The sequence below is a fragment of the Ambystoma mexicanum genome, chromosome 12 (assembly GCF_040938575.1).
Source record: "Ambystoma mexicanum isolate Mex_15411 chromosome 12, UKY_AmexF1_1, whole genome shotgun sequence".
Classification (NCBI taxonomy): Eukaryota; Metazoa; Chordata; class Amphibia; order Caudata; family Ambystomatidae; genus Ambystoma; species Ambystoma mexicanum.
In genome coordinates this window covers 881,834,943-881,859,822 of record NC_090936.1, presented here as the reverse complement: position 1 = coordinate 881,859,822, position 24,880 = coordinate 881,834,943, and the positions used below count along the sequence as shown (strand labels likewise).

Below are 24,880 nucleotides of genomic sequence, written 5' to 3'. Positions count from 1 at the left end.
TTTGTTGCATCTCCCTCATGTTTTGACAAAATACTACTTTTATTACCTTTGCCTGCTCCTTCTGATGACTTCCTTTTCTTTGCGGGCAGGGGGCGGTCTCCTAGTCCCGATGGCATGGGTGCACCTTCTTTTGGTAAGCCATAGATTTTCCCTTACCCAGGCCAGATCATAGTGTTCAACTGCCTCAATTGCCGCGAGTAAGTGGGGGGATTTTGGCTTTGCTGGCGATTTTGTAGGTTCCTGCATTTTCCTTTTGGGCGCCATCAGCCTGTTTGTGTTAAAAATAAAAAAATAAATAGATGCTAAAAATCAGTGGCTAGCAATTGTGCGAGCCAATTTTATTGTTAAGGTTGATTTGTTGCCCGTGCTGGGTAACTGTTAATGGTGTAACCTGTCTGCGTTACTGAAACGTATGGTGAGATCTGTGTTAGGAATGACTGGCTAAAAAAAATAAAACGCTTACCTAAAAAGTCATAAAACCTACTGACTTTGCCATAAACTATTTAGCCAGTTTTAGTGTTATATTTGGGATTTTGTGCTTTTCTCAAGCCTTTACTTGTTCCTGTCTGTGCTCGTCTTCAATGTTGTGGGAGGTTTGTGGCTCCTAATTTATTAAGATGTCTATTTCTTTTGAAATTGCTTTGCATTGTTCAGGAGACTTGCGTTTTTGTTGCTGAAACAATTGTTTGCGGTTTTTGTGTAATCTACTATTTTTTCATATGCATTAAAAACCCACGTTTGTATCAATGGCAAAAGTCCGATTAACATTAACCCTTAACCTGTGTTTCTTGCACAACAAGTGCGTAATGGCAAAATTGATTGCTCCGTGCTGGATTGCTTGCAAAATGGTATGATTTTATAGCCGAATGCTCGGCCTGTTGCCGTGCAACGCGGCGCAGTGACTTACTTGTAAAAAGTGAAATGAACGCCGCCTGCGCTGAGCTGCTCTTCTTGTATTCCTCCGCTCGGATGTCTCGCGCTCCACGGCTTGCCGTGTGCTCCGATGAGAAGCACCCCGTGGATTTTTTTTTATTTTTTTTTTTTTAGCAGGACAATGCTCACCAGAAAGGAAGATGCTGCGGCTGCAACGAACTTGACACAGGAGTGCCCAAGGTACGGAGGGGGCCACGGGAAGATACTTAGTTAAAAGTAACCTTCGAAAAGGAAAGAAAAAGAGATGGAAGACACTGAGTTAACAGAAAACTTCCTGACTGTTTGGGTCCCCGTTCAGGGTCGACAAACAGTTTGTATTTTTTGAGAGCTGTGCAGCTCTTAAAGTGTGGCTGTAGGGACTGAAGCCCAACCCCCAGGCTTGCAGTAGCCGACTGTCTGCCCCCCCCCTGGTGAGGGGGGGAGGAGGCCTTGTGTTCTCCCTGCCTGACTGGTGGTTTCCTCTGGGTGCTTAGCACTCTGTTGTTTTGTGGGAGGGTGAGGTGATTGCTCACACCTCACCCTTCCCTGTCTTTGTAGTGGTGGAGACTGCATGTCTCCGACTGTGATTAGGTCAGTCATGGGGGAAGGAGCTGCCCCTCTCTTGGGGCTGCTGGATGCTACCAGCAGTTACCCTGCCTTGCTTTGGGAGGCCCTGCAGCATTGCCCATGACTGGGACACCCGTGAAGTGCACAAAGTGCAATGCTGTCCTTCCACCCTCCGGCCGCTCGGGTGTAGGCATGGCAACTCTGGCATTGGACCCTGCTTTGCTGTGGGTATTGGGGCTGTATTGCTGCCTCCCATGAGTATCATACCAGCTGCTGAAGATCAAGAAAAGCTGTTGGATCTCAAAATGTCCGACAGCTGCCATAGGCTTGGGAAGACACACGATTATTCTACTGCTAATAAAACTGTGGTTTCTGTTGCAGGCAAGGAACTCCTAAAATGACATACTTTTTGCTCCCATTACAGATCCTTCCAGAGAGTTACACACGTACTCCAACACATTCAACGCAGTAGATCAGTTCTCTACTACATTGGCCTGCCTGGGGAGCAAACCTATTGGCTCCATTGTTGTCCAGCCCGCTCCAATGCTACGTTAATTTTCCGCACGCTTGTCCAGGCGAATTTGGTACTTAACTTGCTGAACAGGAAGTCGTTCTCTTGAACTTCTCTCACTATGGCTATTTCCAATTTGGCAAACCACATTGCACCCTCCTCGTTGAAGGAAGGAACATTGCCTGAACTGCTGCCACTGCTATTGTTCCACGCTACACCTGCGATGTCCAGGTGTAACCAGGGATGTTGATATATATTTTAGTCACTAAGAACATGCTGGCCTCTCCTATCTTAACACTGCATGAGCTCACTGATGCTTGCAGTGAGGATTCCAATCATGATTCTGATGGAGATGCGCCATCCTCTCCTGCTACCTTTACGTCGTCACCACTATTGTCATTGCACCTGCTTTTAACATCAATAATCAAACTGTTTGAGGACCTAACGTCTGTTTTACACACTGTTCGGCTTAATGCCATTCTTGAGAAACTGTTCCCTCCTAGGCTAGTCACCAGCGTGGCATGTAATCTATCTACTTCTATCATGGCCTATTCGCCTGTGCACTAAGAAAGTGGACATACCTTGTGGTGCAGTGTTTATTGCTGGAGCTGTACTGTCACCTACATCCCCCTCCTAATGATGACCACCTTTTTGGCACCATCCTCTTGCCCAACTAATCTGTTCGACTTCTATGCATGACGAATATACCTCCAGGAGCATCTCTGTGGTTAACAAACCTTTGTGGAGGGCTAAAACTGCTATAGATTTAGGAAAAAAAGGTGGAGTTTATGTCAATCTGTGAGGCTAGCCAGCTTGGGGGCACAATGAGGACAGCTCTACTCTAATAAAAAGACTGGTTGCTGATGTTCAAGACATCAGAATCTGTACCTTCTACCAATAATGGGACTCCTGTGGATGGGCAGCTGGGCAGTAACACTGATGGAGGGGGGCGGGGACCTCTATTATTGAAGCCATTGCACCTCTTGGTTCATTTGTTAACCCTGGCATTGATAACACAAAAAACATTGTGGCTTTGCTTCTTATTAAAACCAATTTGTTCCAATACTAAGCCTGGTGTAATCCTTTCCACTATTGTGGCCTCCTAGTCCTTGGACAATGACCTCACATATACTAATGGTAACGACCAGTCCGATGCACAATAGGATCTGGTTGCATCTTGCAAGGGCCCAAAAGGGGCTTGGCTGTTACTCCCTTAATGTGGATGTTCACATCTTTTATAGGAATGGCGAGAATTATAATTTTTTTTTTGCCATCTCTCGTCAAGTGTTTCCTTTGAGAATATTTACATCACAGGATATTGAGACAGTATCACTATTGGACGATACCATCAACATTGTTTCCTAGATATACTTGACAATGGAGTTTGTATTCACTTTTCAAGATGCCTTTGACAAGTTCGGCTATCTGTTCCCACAAGCTAGTGGGGAGCAGCCTATATAATACTGTTAGGGGAGGTTTTACGCAGATACCTCTGCCCTACTCTCTCCTATTGCTAGATCGCTGATGAACAATGGGGCCACCTAGCTCAAAATTGCACTTGACGACGGGAGGCCGAGTGTCCAGTTTACACCCTCCTCTATGGCTGATACTCTAATGAACCAAGCTGGGCTTGGCTGTCTTCTTTTCTGCTGCCAACCGTCTGTCTCGTCCACAGCAAATAAGTTTAGTGTGCTATCCTGGAACACACTGGGTAAGTAACTTATTTAGTAACAAGGGTCTCTTTTCTGATTTAACTTCTAGTGCCATCTTGACATTACAGGAAACCTGGCTTAGTGATGAACACGCTTGATGGCCGAATTACTATCCAAAGTAAAGCTAGGCTAGGCTAGGCAAGGGTCGGCCTAAGGAGGTGAGCTAGGCTTGGCTAGGCAAGGCAAGGGTCGGCCTAAGGAGGTGCGGGGGGCTTGTTAATCAGTGTCCAAAAAACTGTTTCAACCTGATTCAGTTACCCACTTCTTGTGAGACTATATTGGCTGGCATTCTTACCTGGCCCGCCTCCAAGTACTCTAATAGGTCCCTCCTTATTACAATCTATGTCCCACCTGGTAACTCCCCTAGTATTTAGTTTGGAGACTTGCTGGGGAAGCAGTTGGCTAGTGATGGGTGTATTGTAACTGGCCAACTTAACTCAAGAATTTTGGTGTAGCTTCATCAAATCGAGGATTTACCTATCCCTGTTCTTAAGCAAACCACTTGCAACAAAAGGGGCTTAGAATGGCCTACGATAATGGGGTTGCAAATGAGCTATGGTAATGGGGTTGCACAAACTGATCATGGTAAATGGGGGGGGGGGGGGCTGCGTGGGAGACAATTCAGGCATTACACTAGAATTGCCTATAATAGTGCTTCCACTGTTGATTTAAATTTTTCTATCTCGGTCCTTCTAATCTGTCGACACTGATCCATTGTCATCTCCTGTGATCAGAGCGACCGTTTTCTGACAATCTTGTCACTCCGTTTAGAGGTGCCTACTTGGGCCAATGATTATATTGGTCATTTAACCGTTAAACTGTAATGGATTAAGTTGGAAAAATATCAATCTCTGGAACACCAACCTTGGTGTGGTGGTCTTCCTTGGACATACTGGTCAATAGTGCTTTTGCAGATGTTACTCATGGTAATTCGCATCTGGCCGATGCTGACAGTGTACATTCTTACCCCCTTACGGGGGCCCTAGGGTCTCTCCTTGAGGGTTACAACCTGGTCATTGCTCATTCAGAAAACTAATTCTGCCAGTCTTCGCCGAGTCCCCTACCTGTGTTAGTTCTTATACTAACACTTAACATAGACATACATTTGACTGGAAAATGAGAGCTGCCAAACGTATACTGAGACGAGAAATTTGTTGTGCTTGTAATCTCATCCATGACTGGACTGTACTGATTGCTCTGAGGCCATACAACTCAACAGCCTCTGTCTTGGCTTAGAGAATGCAGCAGAACCAACATAATACAGCAATGTAATACACTCGTATTCACAGCTACACAGAACAATGGCCGTGGGTTCTAGAGTTGTTCATGCCAAACTCCAGATTACACCTTTTATTGGTGTTACTACGAAAGAAGATTGGGAGAAGTATATAAGATCTAAAATTGGTATTTTCCACGAACTTGATGCCTCAGTCAGATGGACCTCAAATCGTTGGCATCATTACATCTCTTACAAACTCGAGGACGCTGGGTCCTGTGGGCGGGGGGGGGGGGGTGTGTGCAATGCAATCATCAAAGGACATGCTGTGTTGGAGTAGCTTGTTGCATATCCTTTTCATGACTATCGGCCTAAGTGGTACCCTTCCTGATTCTTGTCCAAGTAGTATCATTGTATCCATATACAAGAAGGGCACTCGCTCCGATCCTAAAAATTGCTGGATTCTGGTGATGCATGACCCTTTGTCAAAAATTCTCAGCCATGTCCTTTTGGCTGAACTAAACTGGGGTTATAATCGGAGCAACATACCACTAAACCAGACAGTTTTTAAAAAGGCTTTGGTACTACTATTAACTTATTGGCCCTTGTTTCTATGGTGGAGTATTCTCGGCTGATACACAGTGATGATTCACAGGATCTCATGCTTCTTCCCATGGGGGGAGACCTTCCCTGTGAGACTAGGAAGGCGAGGCCACTACACAATAGTCCCGCTAGGGATGGTCGAAAGCGGGACCTTGCAGGGAGAGACTCCCATCATGGGGCTAAGGGCTCCCGTTCTGTGAAGGAACTCCTAACCCCTTTCCCCTTGGCACCAAGTCCTTCTCAGAAATTCCTGATAACAATGTCTGTTATTGTAATGTCTTTCACCTTTGAGCCACAATTAATGATTGAGACAAAGAAGTGCCAAAGAAACCGGCAGAGTAATGAATGGGCACCTTACGAAAGTACTGAGAACGGTGGGCCCCAAATAGGCATAAAGATGATCTCCACACAAGTAAAGAAGAACTTTGCCTAGGGTATAAAGTGTGAGAAAAGACTAGGAAATGAAACGAGCAGCCTGCATTAGGCCAGCCCAGCCTGGGAAGTTTGAACCTGGGAACAAAAAGCTGCAAGAATAACCAGTGGCGGGGACATCCAAAATTGGTTGGCAGAGCACTGCTGAGGAAGCCAAGCTCCTGACCAGTGAAAAAGTAGAAAAGAAGCCAGCGGTAGCATGAACGGGCGGAGGTGAACTGTGTGGTCCTGCAACTGCACTGAGTCTTCACGGAGCCGCAAGGACGAAGGTGGGAGCTGAGTGAAGGAAACCAGAAGCACTGAAGCAACGCAAGTCTGCCCAGCGCTCCAGGAAGAAATGCCGATGCTGTCCCAACACATAGCAGGTAACTGGAACAGCAGGAGACCCGCTACAGGTAGCTCAAGTGTGCCTCGGGAGGGATCTGCCTTGTCACAGTAGTGAAACCGAGAGAATTGAGATTCAAGAATGCATCAGTAGGAAGCTCCATCGTCGCAGTTGTAATCCAAGTAAAGGATACTAGACAACCAGAGCTGTCTGAAAGTAATCTTGAGAAGACAAAAGAGAATTGCTGGAACTGTAAAGCAAACTTTCAGGAGCCCTTGGGAAGAAGTGAAGAGACTTTTTGAGGACTATTACAAGACTATCCTAACGCACCACATAAGGCTGTGCAAGGTGTCGGGAGAAGGGAGCCATTTTCCTGACCATGAATTTGAAACTATTGTTGAAAAAGAGTTAAAGACTGAGACCCTTCACCAGGAGAAGGGAGTCATTCCCCTAGTACAATTATCATTTGGATGCTGAACCCTTATGTAGATTACTGGTAAGGTTAGAGTAGGTTTTTGGAGAGAGCACAGGCACTTTTTATTTGAACAAACATCCTTACAACGAGCACCCAAGTTGATATTTGTTTTGGTAGGGATGACCCTTTCGAGATGGGGTGATGTAGCTTATTTTCTTTATTTCTTAAATAAAACTATGATGAAACATACCACCCAATGTGTCCGACTCCTTACTCCACCACAGCAGGCAAAGCGTTTTGAAGCATACTTTGACTTTAGTGCTGCCTTTGACACTATCCATTGTGCAACATTGTGGACAAAACTTCATAATTGAGGCATGCCTCTGGGACTTCCTGTATGATGACCTTGTTATGCACTAGGACTAGTGTGAAAGTGTGATTCACTACCTACGTATGTTGGCCTAAAACAGGGTTGCATTCTCACGCCTACTCTTTTCAATCTTTCAGTCTGACCTCCCGACAATCTTCTGTGGCAAGGGAATTTTACGGCAAAGATTAGGCAGGCAAAATGTCCAATGGCTCAGCTATGCTGATAATTTGGATTGGGCATAAAAAGGGCTACAACTTGACTGTGTTTAGTTATTTATGCCAAAAAGGTCTTGACCATTAACACCAACAAAACCAAAGTTCTAGCTTTCAACCTTTCCCATAATGGGGGGAGGGGGAGAATGTTTTGTTAACAATGGGTCTTGGCATCTACCCTTTGGACACTGTTGGGACTTATGAATATCTTGGGGTCACCATTGATGGCAAACTGACATGTTTGCCCCAGATGAAGCGTATTGAAATTAAGGTGCGAAAGTTGCTGAGTGGCGTACTCGGTTTTACCCGCAACCACTATGGTTACACCATCAATTGCAGGTTAAAGGTATACAATGCCAAAATTAGATCTCCTCCCCTCTACAGAGCCTAAATGTGGGGCAGGAAGTGACACTCCACCATTTTGAGGATTGAGGGGCTGTCTAAAGGCTCTCATCAATTGCCCACGTACTACCTCCGACTGAGTACATTTGTGCTGAATGTGCTATGCCGAGTGAAGGTGGTGTGCTTTCCACAAAGACCTGTCAGTTGTATTGTAAGCCAATTAATAGTTCTGAACCATCTCTATTCTACATACTGCTATTGGCTGATTCCCTGCCAGTAATCTGCTTTGGAAAATCTTGCCATAGGACAATGACTAAAGTGGTGCACCCAAATCGCTCACGATTTCCCTATACAAGATTTAGGCGCAGCATTAAAAGTGTCTGTTATGCTGTGAGTTGTGCACGGACGAGAGATCTTGCCATTAAATTCCAGTGGTGTGTTCCTTTTGCAGTTCGCTAAATGAACGATCGTTTCCTAGATATCTACAAGATTACCCTCATAATAGGATTCTTACTTCCCATATTCTGATAAAATTTAATTTGACCAGTACACTTGATACTAAAGGGAGTAGGATGGGCCTAGGTAAGGACCGCCGGCTGTGTATACTCTGTGGTACTAGTTCATTGGAAACATTCCTGCACCTTATTTTGTATTGTGAATTCCTAAACAAACATCGAATTGGCGCGTATGGACGGTTGGGTCTTTCCTTTCGTATGCTCATGATGCGGAATATGACTGGGAGCGATTCTATGCAGGAAACAAATTACCTATCGACTATTTACTATTTGACTCTGATGTGGCTCCCTGTCAAGGAGATTTTATAATTACTTGGTTTATTGTATTGGTTATTTTTTTGCTGTTGGATCAATTTGTTTCAAAAGCCTTCTGGGCTGCTGAACACTAAATGAAAAAAGGAACTGGGGCAGCACAGGTCTTAAAGCAGTATGCAAAATTCTGGTATCAAACTCTGTATTTTACCAGCGCAGGGATAATTGGAAGGCAACCTGGCTTAAATACAAGATGGTGTCTCTTAATGGCTTAACCATGGAAAAGGAATAATGTTTTGTAAAAATGGCTGCCTTCACCCTCCTCCCCAAATATAGAAACTGTGATTAAAATTTAAATTTGCATTTTTACAAAATTGGCACAGTGGCAAGTTTTAGGCCCATGGGTTCATTTAAGGTTGATGTGAGGTGTGCTCTGCTATAACAAACATTACATTAGCTGCTTCCTTTGCCTACCCGGGCAGTCCAGACATGCAATTCAGGTAGGCCTTACATTACTGCCTCGTCTGGAACATAGCATCAGTCTACCTTATGTTCTTGTTCGTGCTGATCTAAGCTCTGTGGTTCGGCTTGTACATGTAACCAGCTTTATCTAAACCACTTCATTTTCCTTGCCAGCCAATGGTGTCTTGTGGTTGGGGCCGTGTCAATGTCTTAATCGCTCATTTTGTATTTTTAGCTATTTCCCATCGAATTAACTGCAGAAGTCATGTCGGTTATCTTTATCCCCTCTCAAAATTGAGACAGTCCACCATCAAGAATTGAAAAGTGGCAAGGTCTGTTTTCCATAGACTTTGCATTGATTTGCAAAAACGAATCTCCACATGTTAATCCAATGGTAATCTAAAAGTGTCCTGCCATAATGGAATCTTAACCAGTCCAATAACGAATACAATTTAACCATCAAATTGCTCTGTTGTTTGACTTGAAGCCTCCAATGTTAATTTCCTGAATCTTCTTGCATCAATCTCATATCCACTCTACATGACCCTTCAAGATGTCTGCCTTCCACCTCCTCCCACAAAACTTTGCTCGATACCCTCCTACCTTTCTGCTGTGACTGCCTCCCTCCACAATAGCCTCCCTAATATCTTGCGTACCCCACAGTCGCCCATCTTTTGTTCCCACTGATCTAGTTGCACCAAAAATAGTGTGAATCAGCCGACATCGTCGCAGCTTACTACAAGAGGGCCAGTCATACCCATCATGTTACGCTGAGTAGAACGTTTGTTGTTTCTAATATTGACATAACCTAAAATGTTTGAAAAAACACTCACTTGTGTGAATTTAAGCAAAATTAAGATGTGGGAAGTTGCAAAGGATTTGTTATAACCTCATCTGCAATCAATCCTGTCGCATATGTACATTGAAAAAATACCCAGTGAAGGCCTATGCCCGAGACATGTTCCTGGTCTGCTAAACATTGTAGCATGTCAACAGAGAATCATGTCTCCCAAGTGGCTAGGACATGAGTGAGCTAAAGGACAATTGGGACTGTGGTATGCACTACAAATATTATACAGAGTGCAACACCTTTTCTGTGGTACACCGGCTCTAATCACCTACAGGTGATAAAAGCTGATAGTCCAGCTATGAATCATTATGTAGTGCGATGAATCAGAGGTGATTATCCCAAGAACCCTGCCCCGGGACCCTCCTCGGTGGCCAGGGCAAGGCAAACTTTTCCTGACTGTGGGGGTGGTGGTCTGCGGGAGGATCACATGAGGGGGACTCTGGTCAGGAGAATTGGGAGAACCCTCTAACTTCCCTAGAGACCCTACAGTTTTGATGGCACATTGTGAGATTGAAGCCTTTGAAATAAAAAGTAACAAAACATTGGGGACTTAGTACTGGGACATGGAAGAGAGGCTCACAGGCACAAGACTGCAGTATGCACTCTAGTGATTCTAATGACCCAGAGCGGGACTTGTGACTATTTTAAGCCCCCTTCAGGTACAGAACACTAGAACAAGGATGTGCCGTAGCGAGAGTTGCCAGCCGCAGTTGCAGAAGTAGAGAAATGAAGTAATTACACCAATAAGAGATGCCCTGACATGTTGGGGTGGTCAGGCGGAGGGTGCTGGGGAATGTGAACTTCAGAATCGCCCCTCTTTAGTATTTCTCACCATTTAGCAACTGCTATGATGACAGAGGGCTAACTGCTGAACATGCTGCTTATTTACAATTCGTTCCAAAACCAATCGGCAACAAAGAGCCCAAGTTGTGGCCTGAAATTGACAGATTTTCAAGTCATGTATTTTTTTTTTTTTTTTTTTTTTTTTTTTTTTAAGCTCTGGTCATTCTATAGTCTTGTACAATACCTGTAGTTTAATTTTTCCTCTAGAAAAGCGTGGTTACAAGCACCAGAATGCAAAGTGATTGGGCCATAACAATATGTCCTGGTTGAGCATTTCATACCCGAGGACAGCCAACTTGAGATCGCCAATACACCTGTACAGTCTACATATGTGAAAAAACATGTCACAATTTCTTGGTCTGCATGTCTGCAAGCTTTGTCTCAGACAGTATTCACATCAGGTTTGGGTAGTAGCAAAATAGACCAAAGACCAATTACATTTCAAAATGCCAGCACTGACTGCAACATCCTGACCTGCCCTCCAGACCTCTGGCTTTAGGCCACTGGCAGGTAATCGATGCAACACCTAGCAGGAATCTTCTGAAAACCTCAGTATAGGCCTACATGATGTAGTTGACCATTGGATGTATCACATGACGTGTTCCTCTACGCTCCTGATGAAGAGGCTTACCAACCCAGTCTTTCATGACCCCGCCTTGAATTTTGTTTGTGCATGCTGGTTTGTAATAGTTGGTTGCGTCTCATGCTCATACATCCTTGGCACAGAAAAGTATTACAGTAGTTTGAGTTTTAGCCCATGCATGTCGAATAGCGCAATCAAGGTGTGAACAAGCATTTTCAAAGGCAAATACATAGACCGTATGAATGTAGTTGAATGACTGTTATGAAAGAAGTCTGTTAATAAAGAAAGCAGGCAGAATGACCATGTCATGAAGTCTTATATTAAAGAAAAGAGGAATCAACCTAAACAAGCAATCTGTACTTGCAATACAAACAAACTTCTTAGATTCTCTTAGAAGAGACATCACACATGACAGAAAGACCTTGTCCACAGATCTGTTTCCTCATAAGGTTCGATCATTTCATTTCCACAGAGCAGCTGATAATATCTATGGGAATGTACTGTGTGCGAAGAAACTCAAATGATGCTGGACTATTTGTGGTTCGTTTCCACAATGCAAATCCTAAAACTAAAATGTTTGACTTTGAAGGGGATGCTCCTATGCATTCCTTCTTATTTAATAATACATTTTTTAAAGCTTTGCTGTGCCACTGGTTTTATCTTGGAACAGCAAAGGACCTGTACAAATTCCATCACAAATCAGTTCTCCCCTTTGTTTCTTCAGGGAGATTATTTTAGAGTTGCAGCTCGGTTTTGAAAGCCAAATACAGGATTCAGACAACTCTGTTCTTGTCAGTTTTTAACACTGACCAATGAGGCAAATCCTGGATCCTGTTTTTCCGGGTGGAGTAAGATATGGAACATTGTTGCTATTTTTAAGGTACAATTTGGTGACCCCATCAATGATCAATATATACATGGGTGTCCTTTTTAAGGAAATGGTTTCACTTCAAAGTTGTTTCATTTTTAAGTAGAATTTAGCAAACCGGTTTCATCTTAAGATTTTAATAGACCCATTCCCAAAGTTAAGGATTTAAACATTATCTGCAGTGTCTGCTGCAGGCTACCCCAAAAAAGGAAGCTGTTGCAGTGTAAACCTTGTACTGATGAACGGTACACAGGTGCAGGTAAGCATACTTTTATTCTCATTGCAGGCATGTATCAACCGTCCAGGAGCAATGTGCATGCTTGGTCCACTCGTAATGATCTGTTTCACGCCGTGTCCTCGTCCCACGGGAACCTGTTTGAAACTCACGAGAAGCGTGCTCCACAGCCTCCCAACAATAGGCTGTGAAAAATGGAACTGCTGGCTGCTCGGAGGTCTGAGTCACTGGGGGAGAGGGGTGCACAATACAAAGTAATGGGGAGCATCATTTAGAAAACTCTCCCTAACCCCTACTCTGCCAATGCCTTTTTCCAACCTACCCCTCCAATTTGCTGCTATGAGAGAAAGGTGGACACCTTTTAAAACAAAACCAAGGTCTCCTCTGTCTACCAGAACTCTGCTCTAATCATTGAGGTGTTATATTATATGCCTGGTACCTTTTTTTTGGTTTTTTTAAATTTGTTTTAATTTTATTTTTGAAATATCAGTTAAACTTGCCCAGCGACTTATTTCATTGTGTGTCTGACTCATATATGTCTCTTTTTTTTTTAAGAGGAGACAGAGGAAAAAAGCAACTCCGGTATAGAATGTTTTTAGTAACAAACTCTTAAATGAGGCGCCAGGTCTATTATGCGGTTTTCATCCTTTTATTTACACAACTGTTCTCCGCCTTCATGGGTTGGCTTTACGATAACACATGTTTTGACATGAGTGCCTTTTTCAAATCTGGGCATTAATACACATCTTTCTACTAGTCGCAATTATACGAAAACACAAATGACAGAGATCAAGGGTTGGTGTTGGGGAGGAGTTTGTGGGTTGACAAAGCAACATGAAGGAAAATAAAATAAGAATAAATTGAGAAAAACCAGCGTACCAATGTCTTATTAGTACACTTTATGTACAGCCATCGTTTTGTAAGCATTTAGTTATAGCAATTATTCATGTATCTGTTAAATAGAATGTTTGAATCAAATCTTACCATCCTGTCAGGTTGTCTTCGTATTGTTCCGATCATGTTATCGGGAGAAATACCACCTGAAATAATACATAGACGTATGTCTCAAAGATCCTCATTAAATGCTATTATTAAGTTAATAATTGCTTGAACTTCCTATGCATTTCACGATGGATTGATTTGATGTAATACATCGGTATACGTCTAAGGCGCCCTCATTACGAGCAAGTCTCTCCTTGTGGGTTACTCACGCTTCCAGTTCATTATAAACTTTAACATGTGTGTTCCCCCTTAATTAGGGTCTATTGTGTAGTAATGATGATACATATTTTCTGTGACCTAATCACTGTTATATACCACACAATATCTTTGCTCACCTCCTTATTTCAACTGGATTCCTCTTGCGTTTGTCCCTTCGCGTCAGCTCTCAAGTTTTATTTCAGCAGCCGGCACCATCTCGCTGTTCTTTACAGCCGTTGCGCCGGTAAACTGGAAGCTCGAGCCATCTTCGCTTTTTATTTTTCTCAGTATCGCCATGTTTTGGGATCGGGTTACGATTCCTAACTAAAAGTCAATGGTGAGTGCCCAACTTGGTATTCCTATAATAGCAGACACATAATTATTGCTCACTTGGTTTCATGCTTTTAAGTCATTGCATTATTTCGTTAAATATTAGTCTCATGTGAAAGTTGAAAGTGCCTATTTAGATTGGTTAGTCTAAGTAGCACAGTCCCTGCTAGGTACTCACATTATGCGTAGCGCTTTGACACTACACATCATTTCTACTCTATTTGTACAGATGTGCATACCCCTATACTTGCTTGAGGAATAATGTCCCATAGATTTTAAACAAGTACCTGTTTAGGTTAGTTGCTCAGTGCTCATAATATATAATCGTTTAAACATGACAATTGGCTTTAAATTTGCGTTTACTGGTGCGTGTACCACATGTATCGGTGCATTCCCTGCTGCCTGCATTCTAAATTCGGCTGACCCAGATTTTTTTTTTATTATTTATTTGTTTTGCTTAAGCTTTCGTGGTTCCTAGGAATCGTGCATTAAACATAGCATTAATTAGCCACTCTAAATTCTGTTAAAATATGAGGGCTAGTTTGATTATGTTTTGGGGTGTGCCTGTTTTAGGAACACTCTATTCAAACTGCGTCGTCTGCATTATGTGCTTTGCATATGGCATAGAGCAACAGTGTGTTAGGACTCAGGACTAGGTCACAGAAATTCTAATATGTTGGTTAATCGGTTAATGTGATACTTTCATGTAGGTCAGTTCATACATTAACGCTTTTCTTCTGTCCTGACATTATTTCGTTCCATTCCAAACCATATCCCACTGGTCTATATTGGTTCCTTGTTTATACAGTGCTGTTTTCACAGAACAAGGTCATTTTGTTGTCCTTGTTTAAACCAATCTCTGCAGCTTTGTATCTGCAGATTAGCCTCGCCTCATCTTGCCTGAGTAAGATCTCTCTATTCCCTCCTCGTTTACCAAGGTTTATCTTTTGTAAACCTATGTACCTAATATCTATATTGTTGTCAAGTTGGTGTTCAAGGTGCCAGTGCTGAGCTAAAGGAAATTTGGGGTCCTGACTGCCAATAGTCGACACATGTTCTCTCATTCTTATCTTTAGCTCTCTAGTCATACTGCCTATATAGATGTGTTTGCATACACAAATTATCCCATGTACAACAACCTTTGTTCTGCAATTAATGCAATCCAGAATGTTCGTTTTTGTACTGTCCATAAAAATGTCAGTACTTTCATGTGCGTATCTGCACATTGTGCATGTTCCACTTTTTCTAAAGCATTTCCTACTGGGTTGTAGCCATGTTTTGGGTAGTGCTTTTTGCTCATCCAGTAGTAGCAATGGGCTAAGACAGTTTTTCAATATTCTAGCTATTCTGTAGATAATTTGTGGTATATCTTCTATATGTTCTTGCCATGTGTGTCTAACCTAAGTAGATGCCAGCTTTTCTTCAGGATTCTGTATATCGCATGATGGTTATTGCAAAACATGGTCACACATACAACTTTGTCAGTCTTTATTCCTCTTCTTGTTCCATCAGCGTTTGTTCTCTTGATGGTCTCTCTGCCTTATCCTGACCATTGCTAATGTTCTTTTCCTGGATATCCCCTTTGCCGGAATAACTTGGTTAGAAAATCACACTCTGTCAAATATTTGAGCGTCCTGACAATTTGCTCTGATAAATTCTCCTGGCATATTTTTTTGTTTGTTCATAATGACAGCTTGTCGCATAGTGTGGAATTGACCTCAGTCTCTTTTCTGTATGTGCAATGGTCCCCAACTATATATATTGTTAGGTCCAAAAAGTATGTTTCTGTCTTGCTGCTTTTCCCTGTTAGTTTGATTCCAAAACCATTTGTGTTGATCCTAAGAACAAACTCATTGAGCTTCTGCATTGTTCCCTTTCATATTAACAGAAAATCATCCATGTAATGTGTCCATGAAACCACTTTTTCCGAGAAAGCCGCATCTGTGTATACCACCACATCTTCAAATAAGCCCATGAATGGGTTAGCTAGGGCTGGCAAGTTTTTAGTGCCCATTGCTACCCCTTTTACTTGTTGTAAAAAGTTACCATTAATGATGAATATGTTGTAATCTAGTGTCGCCTGTAACATCTCCACTTGATAGTAATGAGAGGCTGGTTCCTCTTTAAATACATACTCCAATGTCTTGATTGCTAGTTTGTGCCTTATTGATATGTACAGGGCTCGGACATCCAAAGTGGCTATTAGGAAACCAGATTGCCATTTTGTAGTTGCTAGATTCTTTATTACATTTGTGGTGTCTTTTAAATATGCCTTAAGCCTTGTGACTCTTGGATGTAGAATATTGTCCAAATGTTTTGATATTTTCTTGTTAGCCCAACCTATTCTGCTTCGAATTGGTCTTCCTTCTGGAATCATATCAAATGGCTTGTGTATCTTTGGGAGGAAATATTTAGTCTGTATATTTGGCTCTTTTACAAGCATATAAGCTCTTTCACCACCAGCTATTAGTCCTCGTCTATGCCTCCCATAATTTGTTCTTCTAGGTCTTGGTTATTTTACTTTGGGGATTTCCCTGCACAATCTTGTAGCAATGGGGGGGTCTCTAAATCATTCTTCACCATTACAATCTAGTCTTTCCTGTTCATTACTACTTCAATGTTGCCCCTGTTGTCTGTCTCCTTTAAGACAATTGTAATATCTCGAGTCAATTACTTAAGTGCTTTCATTTCATCTTCGGTCAAGTTGCTCTTTCTCTTCTGTTTTTTCTCAACTACTTGATCAATGTTCTTTTGTTCCTCCTGCTTTTATAGAAGGCATCAATCAAGCTGTATAATGGTAATTGCGGGTTAGATTTTGAGTTTGGTTTGAATTCTTCCATTTCAAAATTATCACATCTTGCATGGAATTCCTGTAGTACATTTCTGATTTCAAATGTCCCACTTTCCTCCAGTGATATTATCAAACAAGGACAATAAAATGGCTTAATTTCTGTGAACAGCACCGTATAAACGAGGAACCAATCTAGCCCATTGGGAGATGGTTTGCAATGGAACAAAATGTCAGGACAGAAGAGGAGCGTTAATGTCTGAACTGACCTACATGAAAGTAGCACATAAACTGAGCAACCAACATATTAGGACTCAGTCACTGAAATACTAACACACTGTTGCTCTATGCCATCTGCAAAGCACACAACACTATTTGGATCGAGTGTTCCAAAAATAAAAAAAAAGCGCACTCCAATACCTAATCAAACTTGCCGTCATATTTTAACAGAATTTAGAGTGGCTAATACCATATTTAAAGCATAATTCCTAGGAACCACGAAAGTAAAAAAAACATATTTGGGTCTCCCGAATGTAGAATGCAGGCAGCAGGGAATGCACTGATGCATGTGGTACACACACCAGCAAACGCAAATGCGAAGCCAATTGTCATGTTTAAATGATTATGTATTTCATGAGCACTGAGCAGGTAACTGGATTAACTATCTTATCCAGGTACTTCCAAATCCATGGGACATTTCTCAATCAAGTATAGGGGTACGTACATCTGTGCAAATAGAGTAGAAATTATGTGTCATGTCAAAGCGCTATGCATAATGTGAGCACCTAGCAGGGACTGTGCTACTTAGACTAACAAATCTAAATAGGCACTTTTTCAACTTTCATGTGAGACTAATATTTAACCAAATAATGCAATGGCTTAAAAGCATGAAACCAAGTGAGCAATAATGATGTGTCCGCTATTACAGATATACCAAGTTGGGCACTCGCCATTGACGTTCAGTTATGAATCGTAATCCGATCCCAAAACATGACAATACTCAGATAAATAACGAGCGAAGACGACTCGAGCTACCAGGTTACCACGGGAAATGGCTGTACAGGGAGATGCCGTCGGCTGCTGAAATAGAATGAGAGCCGACGCAAAGGGAGAAACGTGAGAGGGATCCAGTTGAAATAAGGAAGTGCGCACAGATATCTTGCTGTCTATAATGGTGATGAAGTCATAGAAAATGTTAGTACCCGATAGACCATAGTTGAGGGGGAACACAAGCACTGATATGTTAAAGTTTATAATGAATGGGAAGCACGAGTAACGCACAACAAGGAGAGACTTGCTAGTAATGAGAGCACTTTAGACGTACACCCATGTATTACCTCAAATCAATCCATCGTGAAATGGATAGGAAGCGTAAACAATAATTAACGTGTTAGATTTTGTTTTGTTACCTGAAGACATTGAAGGTTCACACTGGCACAGAAAGCACGATGTGGGATGGGAGGGGTTGTAGCTGCCTTTTGGCAAGGAGGTGGATACCCTAGTGATTCCTTACATTATGCCTTCCCTCCAATCCCTCTCCTGTCCATAGTAGTCCAAGATCAGGAAGAAGGCTTGGTTGATCTTGGTGGTCCCCCTATTGACCCAGGTGGTCTTGATTTCCCCACCTGTTTGCTTTATATTCAGTTCCATGACTTATATTTCCACATGGTCTCCCTCCAGTAGAGGGTCCAGGGAGGGGTGTCTCCTGCAACAACAGAGATTGGGGTATCTGGCTCTTGAAAGGGAAGGCTTGATCAGCAAGGGTCTGCTGGATTCGACGGCCTCCTTGTTGAATGCTTCAAGGAAACCAGTGACTCTAATGTCCTACTCATGTTACTGGGCAGCCTTCTGTAGGTGGTGCATGAAACGAGGCCTCCTCCCACTAGAATGCATGGTAGGGGAATGTGGGTAAGGGAAATGTCATGCTTTCTCAAGAGGATATTGACTTGTGAGTGTCTCCCTCCTACCTGAGGGCTCAATGGGTTGTGGTTCCGACCTTTAGGGCCCCTTGAGCAGGGATGTGGGGAGGCAGGGGTTTTCCCTCCCGAACCTATGGTGGCTCATCTTATTAGTGTCTTTTCTGCCCCGGAATACAGCCCATGACCCCATCCTGGGACCTTTGCCCCCCCGACCCCCAGTCCTTGGGGCCTCCATCTACTCGAGAGGTTCAAAGGGATCTACAATCCCTTACCAATTTACCTTTATTTATTTTTTTTTCATCTCCATGGCCAGACACCTAGGTGCACAGTGTCCTTCTTTGCCCCCTATCTGGTGGGCTCCTGTATGGCTTTCATTCTGCACTGTGACCCTTCCTCCTGCCCCCAAGTAATTTTGTCATTCCATATATCGCAAGAAATATCCATCATATCTCAGGAGAGAGGGTGCACATGAGCTGCCTTGATGTGCACCAGGTGCTCCTCTCGTATTTCACCAGGACAGCAACGATTATAATGTATGATAATCTATTTAGTACCTAATGGGGCCTCAGCTAGGGTCTGGAAAAACTCCCTGGCTACTATCAGCCGATAGCTCGAGTACCATTTCCTGTGCACACAGCCTGAGTGGGGTTCAGTGTCCATTCAGAGTGTGGGGACTGTCCACAAGGGGAATTGGGGCCTCCTGGGCAGAGGCCGGTAGGGGGGGGGGGGGTCGTCATTGACATCTGTAAGGCATTACCATCTTCTCTGAGAGCAGGAATATCAGGGGTTTGGACAGTCGGTTCTCCGCTGTATCTGGGATAATGTGTGACGTACACTAAAATCACTTGGCATGCTGGCATGACCCGATGTCTGTGGTGTTTGTTGTGCCTCAGCCCTCCTTGGTAGATTTCATGAGTAAGCACTGGGATGAGGAAGAAGGACGTGGAGTGCTGGGATTACCTATTGGTAATCTTCATTACTCCTAGTCCTACTCTTACTCATCCCTGAGCAATGGAGCTGCTGAGTTGTGGCTATCCAGGAAAAAGAGGTAAGCTTCGCCTCCTTTATAGAGGAAAGAGTGGTTCCCTATCAGTGACTTTGGTGATTTAGTTGGTATATTGGATTGCAGCTGTGAAGGGTGGGGCGCTTCATGAGTAAGTACTGGGACAAGGAAGAATGGGACTAATAAAGATCACTGGTAAGTAATCCCAGCATTTGAGAAGATGCAGTTTTGCTCACACATGATTGGAGTGCAGCATCTGGAAACACTGATTTGAAACCTGCTTTATTTTTTCGTCTTTATTTAATGTTGTTGTTTTGTCTCCCCAGATATATTTCCCTCGTTGCACTTCTGTGGTCTTCATTTGATGATCTCTACATTCGACAAGGTAAATAAAGTTGACTTTTCTTTATTACAAACTGTTTTGCTCTCCAATTGCAGAGTTTAGAAAGGCTGACCAGATGACTCCATGTCAAGTTCAATCGTATTGAACAGAAAGCCAATGCTATGACAAACAAGCATTGGTAATGCCAACAGTTTGTGCTTTTCTGTAGGCATGAGGAAATGTACTTGCCAGGCACTGCCGTAGTGGTATTAACTCGCCACTGATGCATACACACGGGCATCTAATAGCAGTGCCTGGTAAATGCCTAATCCTTGTACACAAGCCAAAACTGTTGGCTTTGCCAATGCTGGTTTGAACCGGCCTTTAATGAGGGACACGCATCATGCTTATCGAGTGGCTGAAGACCAACATGGTTAAGACCTTTTTGTTACACCATTAGCGGGTTTACAACGCCAAGTAACTCCCAGATGACTGCTTTGAATATCTCTAATGCATTAGTTACAGCTTCTGGCCACAATAGCCCAAACTAAAATGCAATACAAACAGAAGTCCATAAAAAGCGTAATTTGTTGGCCTAATGCCAGACTTCTCTTGGGTCGGCAGTGAATAGACAATGCCCGCCCTGTCTCAGTCACAGATTCTGCTGAACTAAGTGGGTCCCAAAACGTAAAAGTGACATGGAATGGAAGGAAGATGTCAGTGGCTGGAGAAAAGATAACGAATTAGGCAGCCCGAGGTGAGCAACCTGCCATTTTCCGAATGTCTTCTCTTGCGAAATATATTGCACTAACGAGAATGCACCTCCTGAATGGCTGTGCTGACCCCAGACTAAAATCCTTTTGAGAAAGATGTTTAAGACTTGCTAGCTAATGCGCTGGCTTCTGGTATGTAGACTCCACTTGTACAAAGAACAAAGTGTGTTTCCAAAGGGAAATCCTGCAGGAACAGAAGCATTCAAATGGGTCTAGACCCACCCGGCTCCCCAGCTGTAACCTATGACGAATCCAGGGAATGTGTCCCTTATTTATTTCTAAAGTGCCAGAACCCAAAGGCCTTATATCCTTTGGGACTTGGGGGGTCAGCCCACTCCACCCCTTAGGGGACAGAGCTGCTGGACCCCACTAGAGGTAGCTCCTCGCTTAAGGGACAAGGAATCCCAAGCAGTTTCTGTACTTGTCCTCTCCTAAATACAGAATTATATTTGTTTGTTGGCTATTGGGAATTGAGCAGGGCAAGGATCCAGTAATCCAGTTGTTCAAATCATGACATGTTGTTGTTAATCACAAGTGGTTGGTTCTAACATTGTAAAAGCAGTAGGGAAACCAATCTATCTAAGGTAGCACGTTGAAAAATCAGCTTCTACCCTCCTCCCCCCAAAAAAGCAGTATGTCATTTTATTGAATTTGTGCTTTAGAGGTAGGTAGATATATATTTCGTAATGAATTAAAGAAGACTGGTAATATGAGCTCCTTTCTGTTTCGTGACTCTTAACTCCCACCCCCCCCCCCCCCACTCTGCTATAATTTCCTTTTATCTTTAAATGCGCATAACATTAAAACATCTGGAATACTAGTAACATTCTCATACAAAATACGGAACTGAGCCCTATACGGATTGTCCTGCCGGAGAATTCAAATGTAAGTAAAAGGAAAAGTTTGGAAATGTTTTCAGAATGAGGTTATTGTGCGGAGGCAGGCTGTTCCAGAAGTTTGGGCCAAGCACTGAGAAGCGTCTGCCGCTTCTGGTAGAACAGTGACTTATGGGACTGTAAGTAGATGGGCATTTGAGGAATGAAGAGAACATAGCGGTTGATGAAATTGGATGCATTGGGCAAGGTAAAATGGGGCCAATCCATGGACACTTAAATAATAGACCCACATTTTACGATCAATGTCTCGAACCAAATGTGGGTGTATATTATTTATACGAATTTAGATTCTGATAAGGAAATTCGCGCATGAACAGGCGTTCGTTGCTACCAAACGGCACTCGCAGGACAGATGGCGGAGGAAGTAGCGGCTGCTTAATTTTTTAATTGAGCGGCGCAAACGGTTCCTCTGAATATGTGGCGAGACGGAGAATAGCGAGGGAGCCCGAACCAGCCAGGAGGGTTTTTTTGGGGTGGGTGTTCAACATATTGGGTTAACATCGTGAATTTTTAGCACACTTAAGTTACAATGTGTGTAAAAGGCCACAGTTTGCAATGGGTTTTGTTGGGGCACATGTAAATATCTGGTTGTATGTGATTTAATTGCTGGGAAATTACATTGAGGGGTACTCGATATAATTTTTTGTTTTTAACCGACTAAACACCCTTCCTTACATATTTTAGGACTGGTGTACTTTTATATAAAACTCCAGTCCTAGAATATATGGGGAAAGTGTCAAATAGTGGGTAAAAAAATAAATATTGGGTGCCCCTTTTATTTTATTTATTTATTTTTTTTTTTTCAGCGATGAACTCACTGGGTACCAAATGCAACAACTCACTAACATTGCACAGGAGCATTTACTAACTCCTTTTCATGGTGTCTTTGCCTACAATCTATGCCAGTATAACGGAAATTTTCATGCTGACTGTTCCCCTACATATCCAAGGCGATGGCACCAAAATATGCCAGCATTGCCATATAAGAACCTAACTCCTGTTGGCTTTACCAGTAAAAATGCCATGCCACAGTAAAGACATCTGGCCAGACTCGACCCACTAATGTGGGCCAGTACCACCAATAATACAAACCCTTGCATTCATGCACACACATGCATATTTTTCTTGTTTGCAGCCCGGCTCCGGATTCCAGTCCTCTCATCCTCATGCTGCCTGCTGCAATGAAGTCCCTCTGTATCCTGTGCAGCATACCTCGGGAACCAAGAAGCGGGGAGTGCTTCTGACACCTGCTTAGGCACAGAGGAGCCTGACTGGCTCCATCACGCCACCCCTTTTGCCCTGGATGTGGGGAGATGCAAGAGCGTCCGCTCACATTCAGACCTGCAATGCCCTAGCCTACATTCTAATGGGCCCTTCAAGACAGGAGGACGTTGCATGGCTCTTTACGGGCCACGACAAGCAGAATCCCACTGGGGTGACCTCCCTCCCACCCTTGGGGACAGGAGATTCCTCTAAAGGGGTATTTGTAATCCCCCCCCCCCTCCCCGGTTCTCAAGATCCCAATATCTTTCACTATATAGGACTTCAACTTTATGATGACTTAAAACGTCCCATAATGATGGCTGGTGTGGAGAAACTAAGAGCCAATCAGCATTGGAGACAAATAGAGAAGACCAGAGAGGCATAGTAGCACAGACCTCCTTGTGGGAAGTGTGGCTGAAAGAGTGTACATCAGGAGTAATACACCGGGCTGTGGCAGGGCCATAAGTACCTGGCCTAGAGGAGCAATGTGGAGCACCTGCCGCCTGAGAAGCCGACAAAACCGGTGTACTGAGACGCAGGCCCAAGGTCCGGCAGGAACAGCAGGTAAGGTCTGCCAGACATCAGAAGGGAACAAGAGAGGTGTTGTTTCATTGGCTGAACTCCCTGACTCTCCTGAGGAGCACAGTCCAGGGACCAGAGGTATGTGGGGACTCTGGGGAACAGGGAGAGGGGAGGTGAAGCCCAACAAACCCCCCAAGAGGTGGTGGGGGTGAGAAACCAAATCCCAAGGTGGGGTGAGGGGAACCAAATACTGAAGTGTCAGAAACCTTGGACCACAAGTTGGGATGTCAAAAACCATACCCATAAAAGAAACCAAAAAACAAGGTGCTGCAAAGACCAAGAACTACCTAGTGGGAGGGAATTGCAGGATCTTTCTTGTGAAAGAATACAAGGAGCACTTTCGGAGTGGGAGACGCAAGCAAGACATTACCATGTGAGAAAAGATAAGAGACATTAATTGACTGAAGAGGAGAAGGTTCGAGAGCCAGTCGGACTACTGGCTTAGACTGTGCACTGTGGTGCTGATTCCCCCCCCCCCCTATTGAGAGGACCACCAGGGTTTTGGGGGGTGGGCGGGGGTCATAAGCCAAACACCAATTTTGCTCAGAACCACAGCCCAGGTGTACCTTTGCTACATGTCATGTATGCGTTTCTTTTTAATAAAGGAACAGAATTCAGGTTTCCATAGGATTCGGGATGAAAAACATCTTGTTTTGTAAAGTGAATCCTGGAGAGCACCCTTTTTAAAATATTTTTTTCTGTACAGAATAGGGCCAAGAATATAAGACTCATAAAACGTCTTCACGATACCCTAGGTATCTCGGAGCAGGGCACTGAACTGGCTGACCACCTTCCTCAGCGACTGTCCATCCCAGGTTATTTTGGGCTCTTCCCCGCCGCCCCCCCCCCCCCCCAACCCCCACCTAAATCAGCACCTGCAGCATCCCTCAAGGCTCCAACTTTTCTCCCTGGCTCTTTAAAAACTGCTTTGCTCCGCTTACATGCCCGATTTTCTCCTTTTCCCCAAACTTCCATTGTTATGCAGACGACACACAATTCTTCTTCAAACTTCCCTCTGATCCTCTTCTCACTTCCACCTTCATTCCTGATGGCCTAGCTGCCGTCTGCTTCAACGCCAGCAAGACTGAGACCCTTCCTTGGGACCCTTACTCCTGCTCCTTCTTTCTGTACCTCAATCTAGCCATCTTCTATGGGCTCTCCCCCTTTCTCCTTCATCTGAGGCCAGAAACCTTGGAGTCCTCTTCGACTCCTCATCTTCATCCCTTATATTAAGTACCTTGCCAAGAAGGCCCACTTTCATCTCCATCTCCTCAAAGAAATTCTTCCTTTCCTCACTTTCCCCAGAAACTCAATGTCTCTAGAGCTCTGGTTCTCTCTAAACTAGATTACTGCAATAGCCTTTTCCTTAATCTACCTTCTTCCTCTCTACGACCCCTCCAGTTAATCCAAAATCTGGCTGCAAGACTTATCCTTGGCCTCATGCCCAAGGATCACATCTCTCAAAGCCAAGAACTCTCACTGGCTCCCGGTTGCTGTAAAGAACAAATTCAAATCCCTCTGCATCATCCACAAGGCTGGCTGGGGCCGGGGACCACGTGATCTACAACTTGCTATATTC

At 43.6% G+C, this 24,880-nt stretch overlaps 1 protein-coding gene across 3 annotated transcripts in view; it reads left to right on the top strand.

The window, feature by feature from the left end:
• LOC138513069 (uncharacterized) overlaps positions 1–24,880 on the top strand; it is a 1,355,028-nt gene that overhangs the window by 19,558 nt on the left and 1,310,590 nt on the right. For all 3 annotated transcript variants that reach the window (XM_069627754.1, XM_069627753.1, XM_069627752.1), the window contains exon 2: positions 19,792–19,850. In XM_069627754.1, the coding sequence (XP_069483855.1) occupies positions 19,792–19,850 (59 nt within the window). The remainder of the gene's footprint in view (positions 1–19,791; positions 19,851–24,880) is intronic.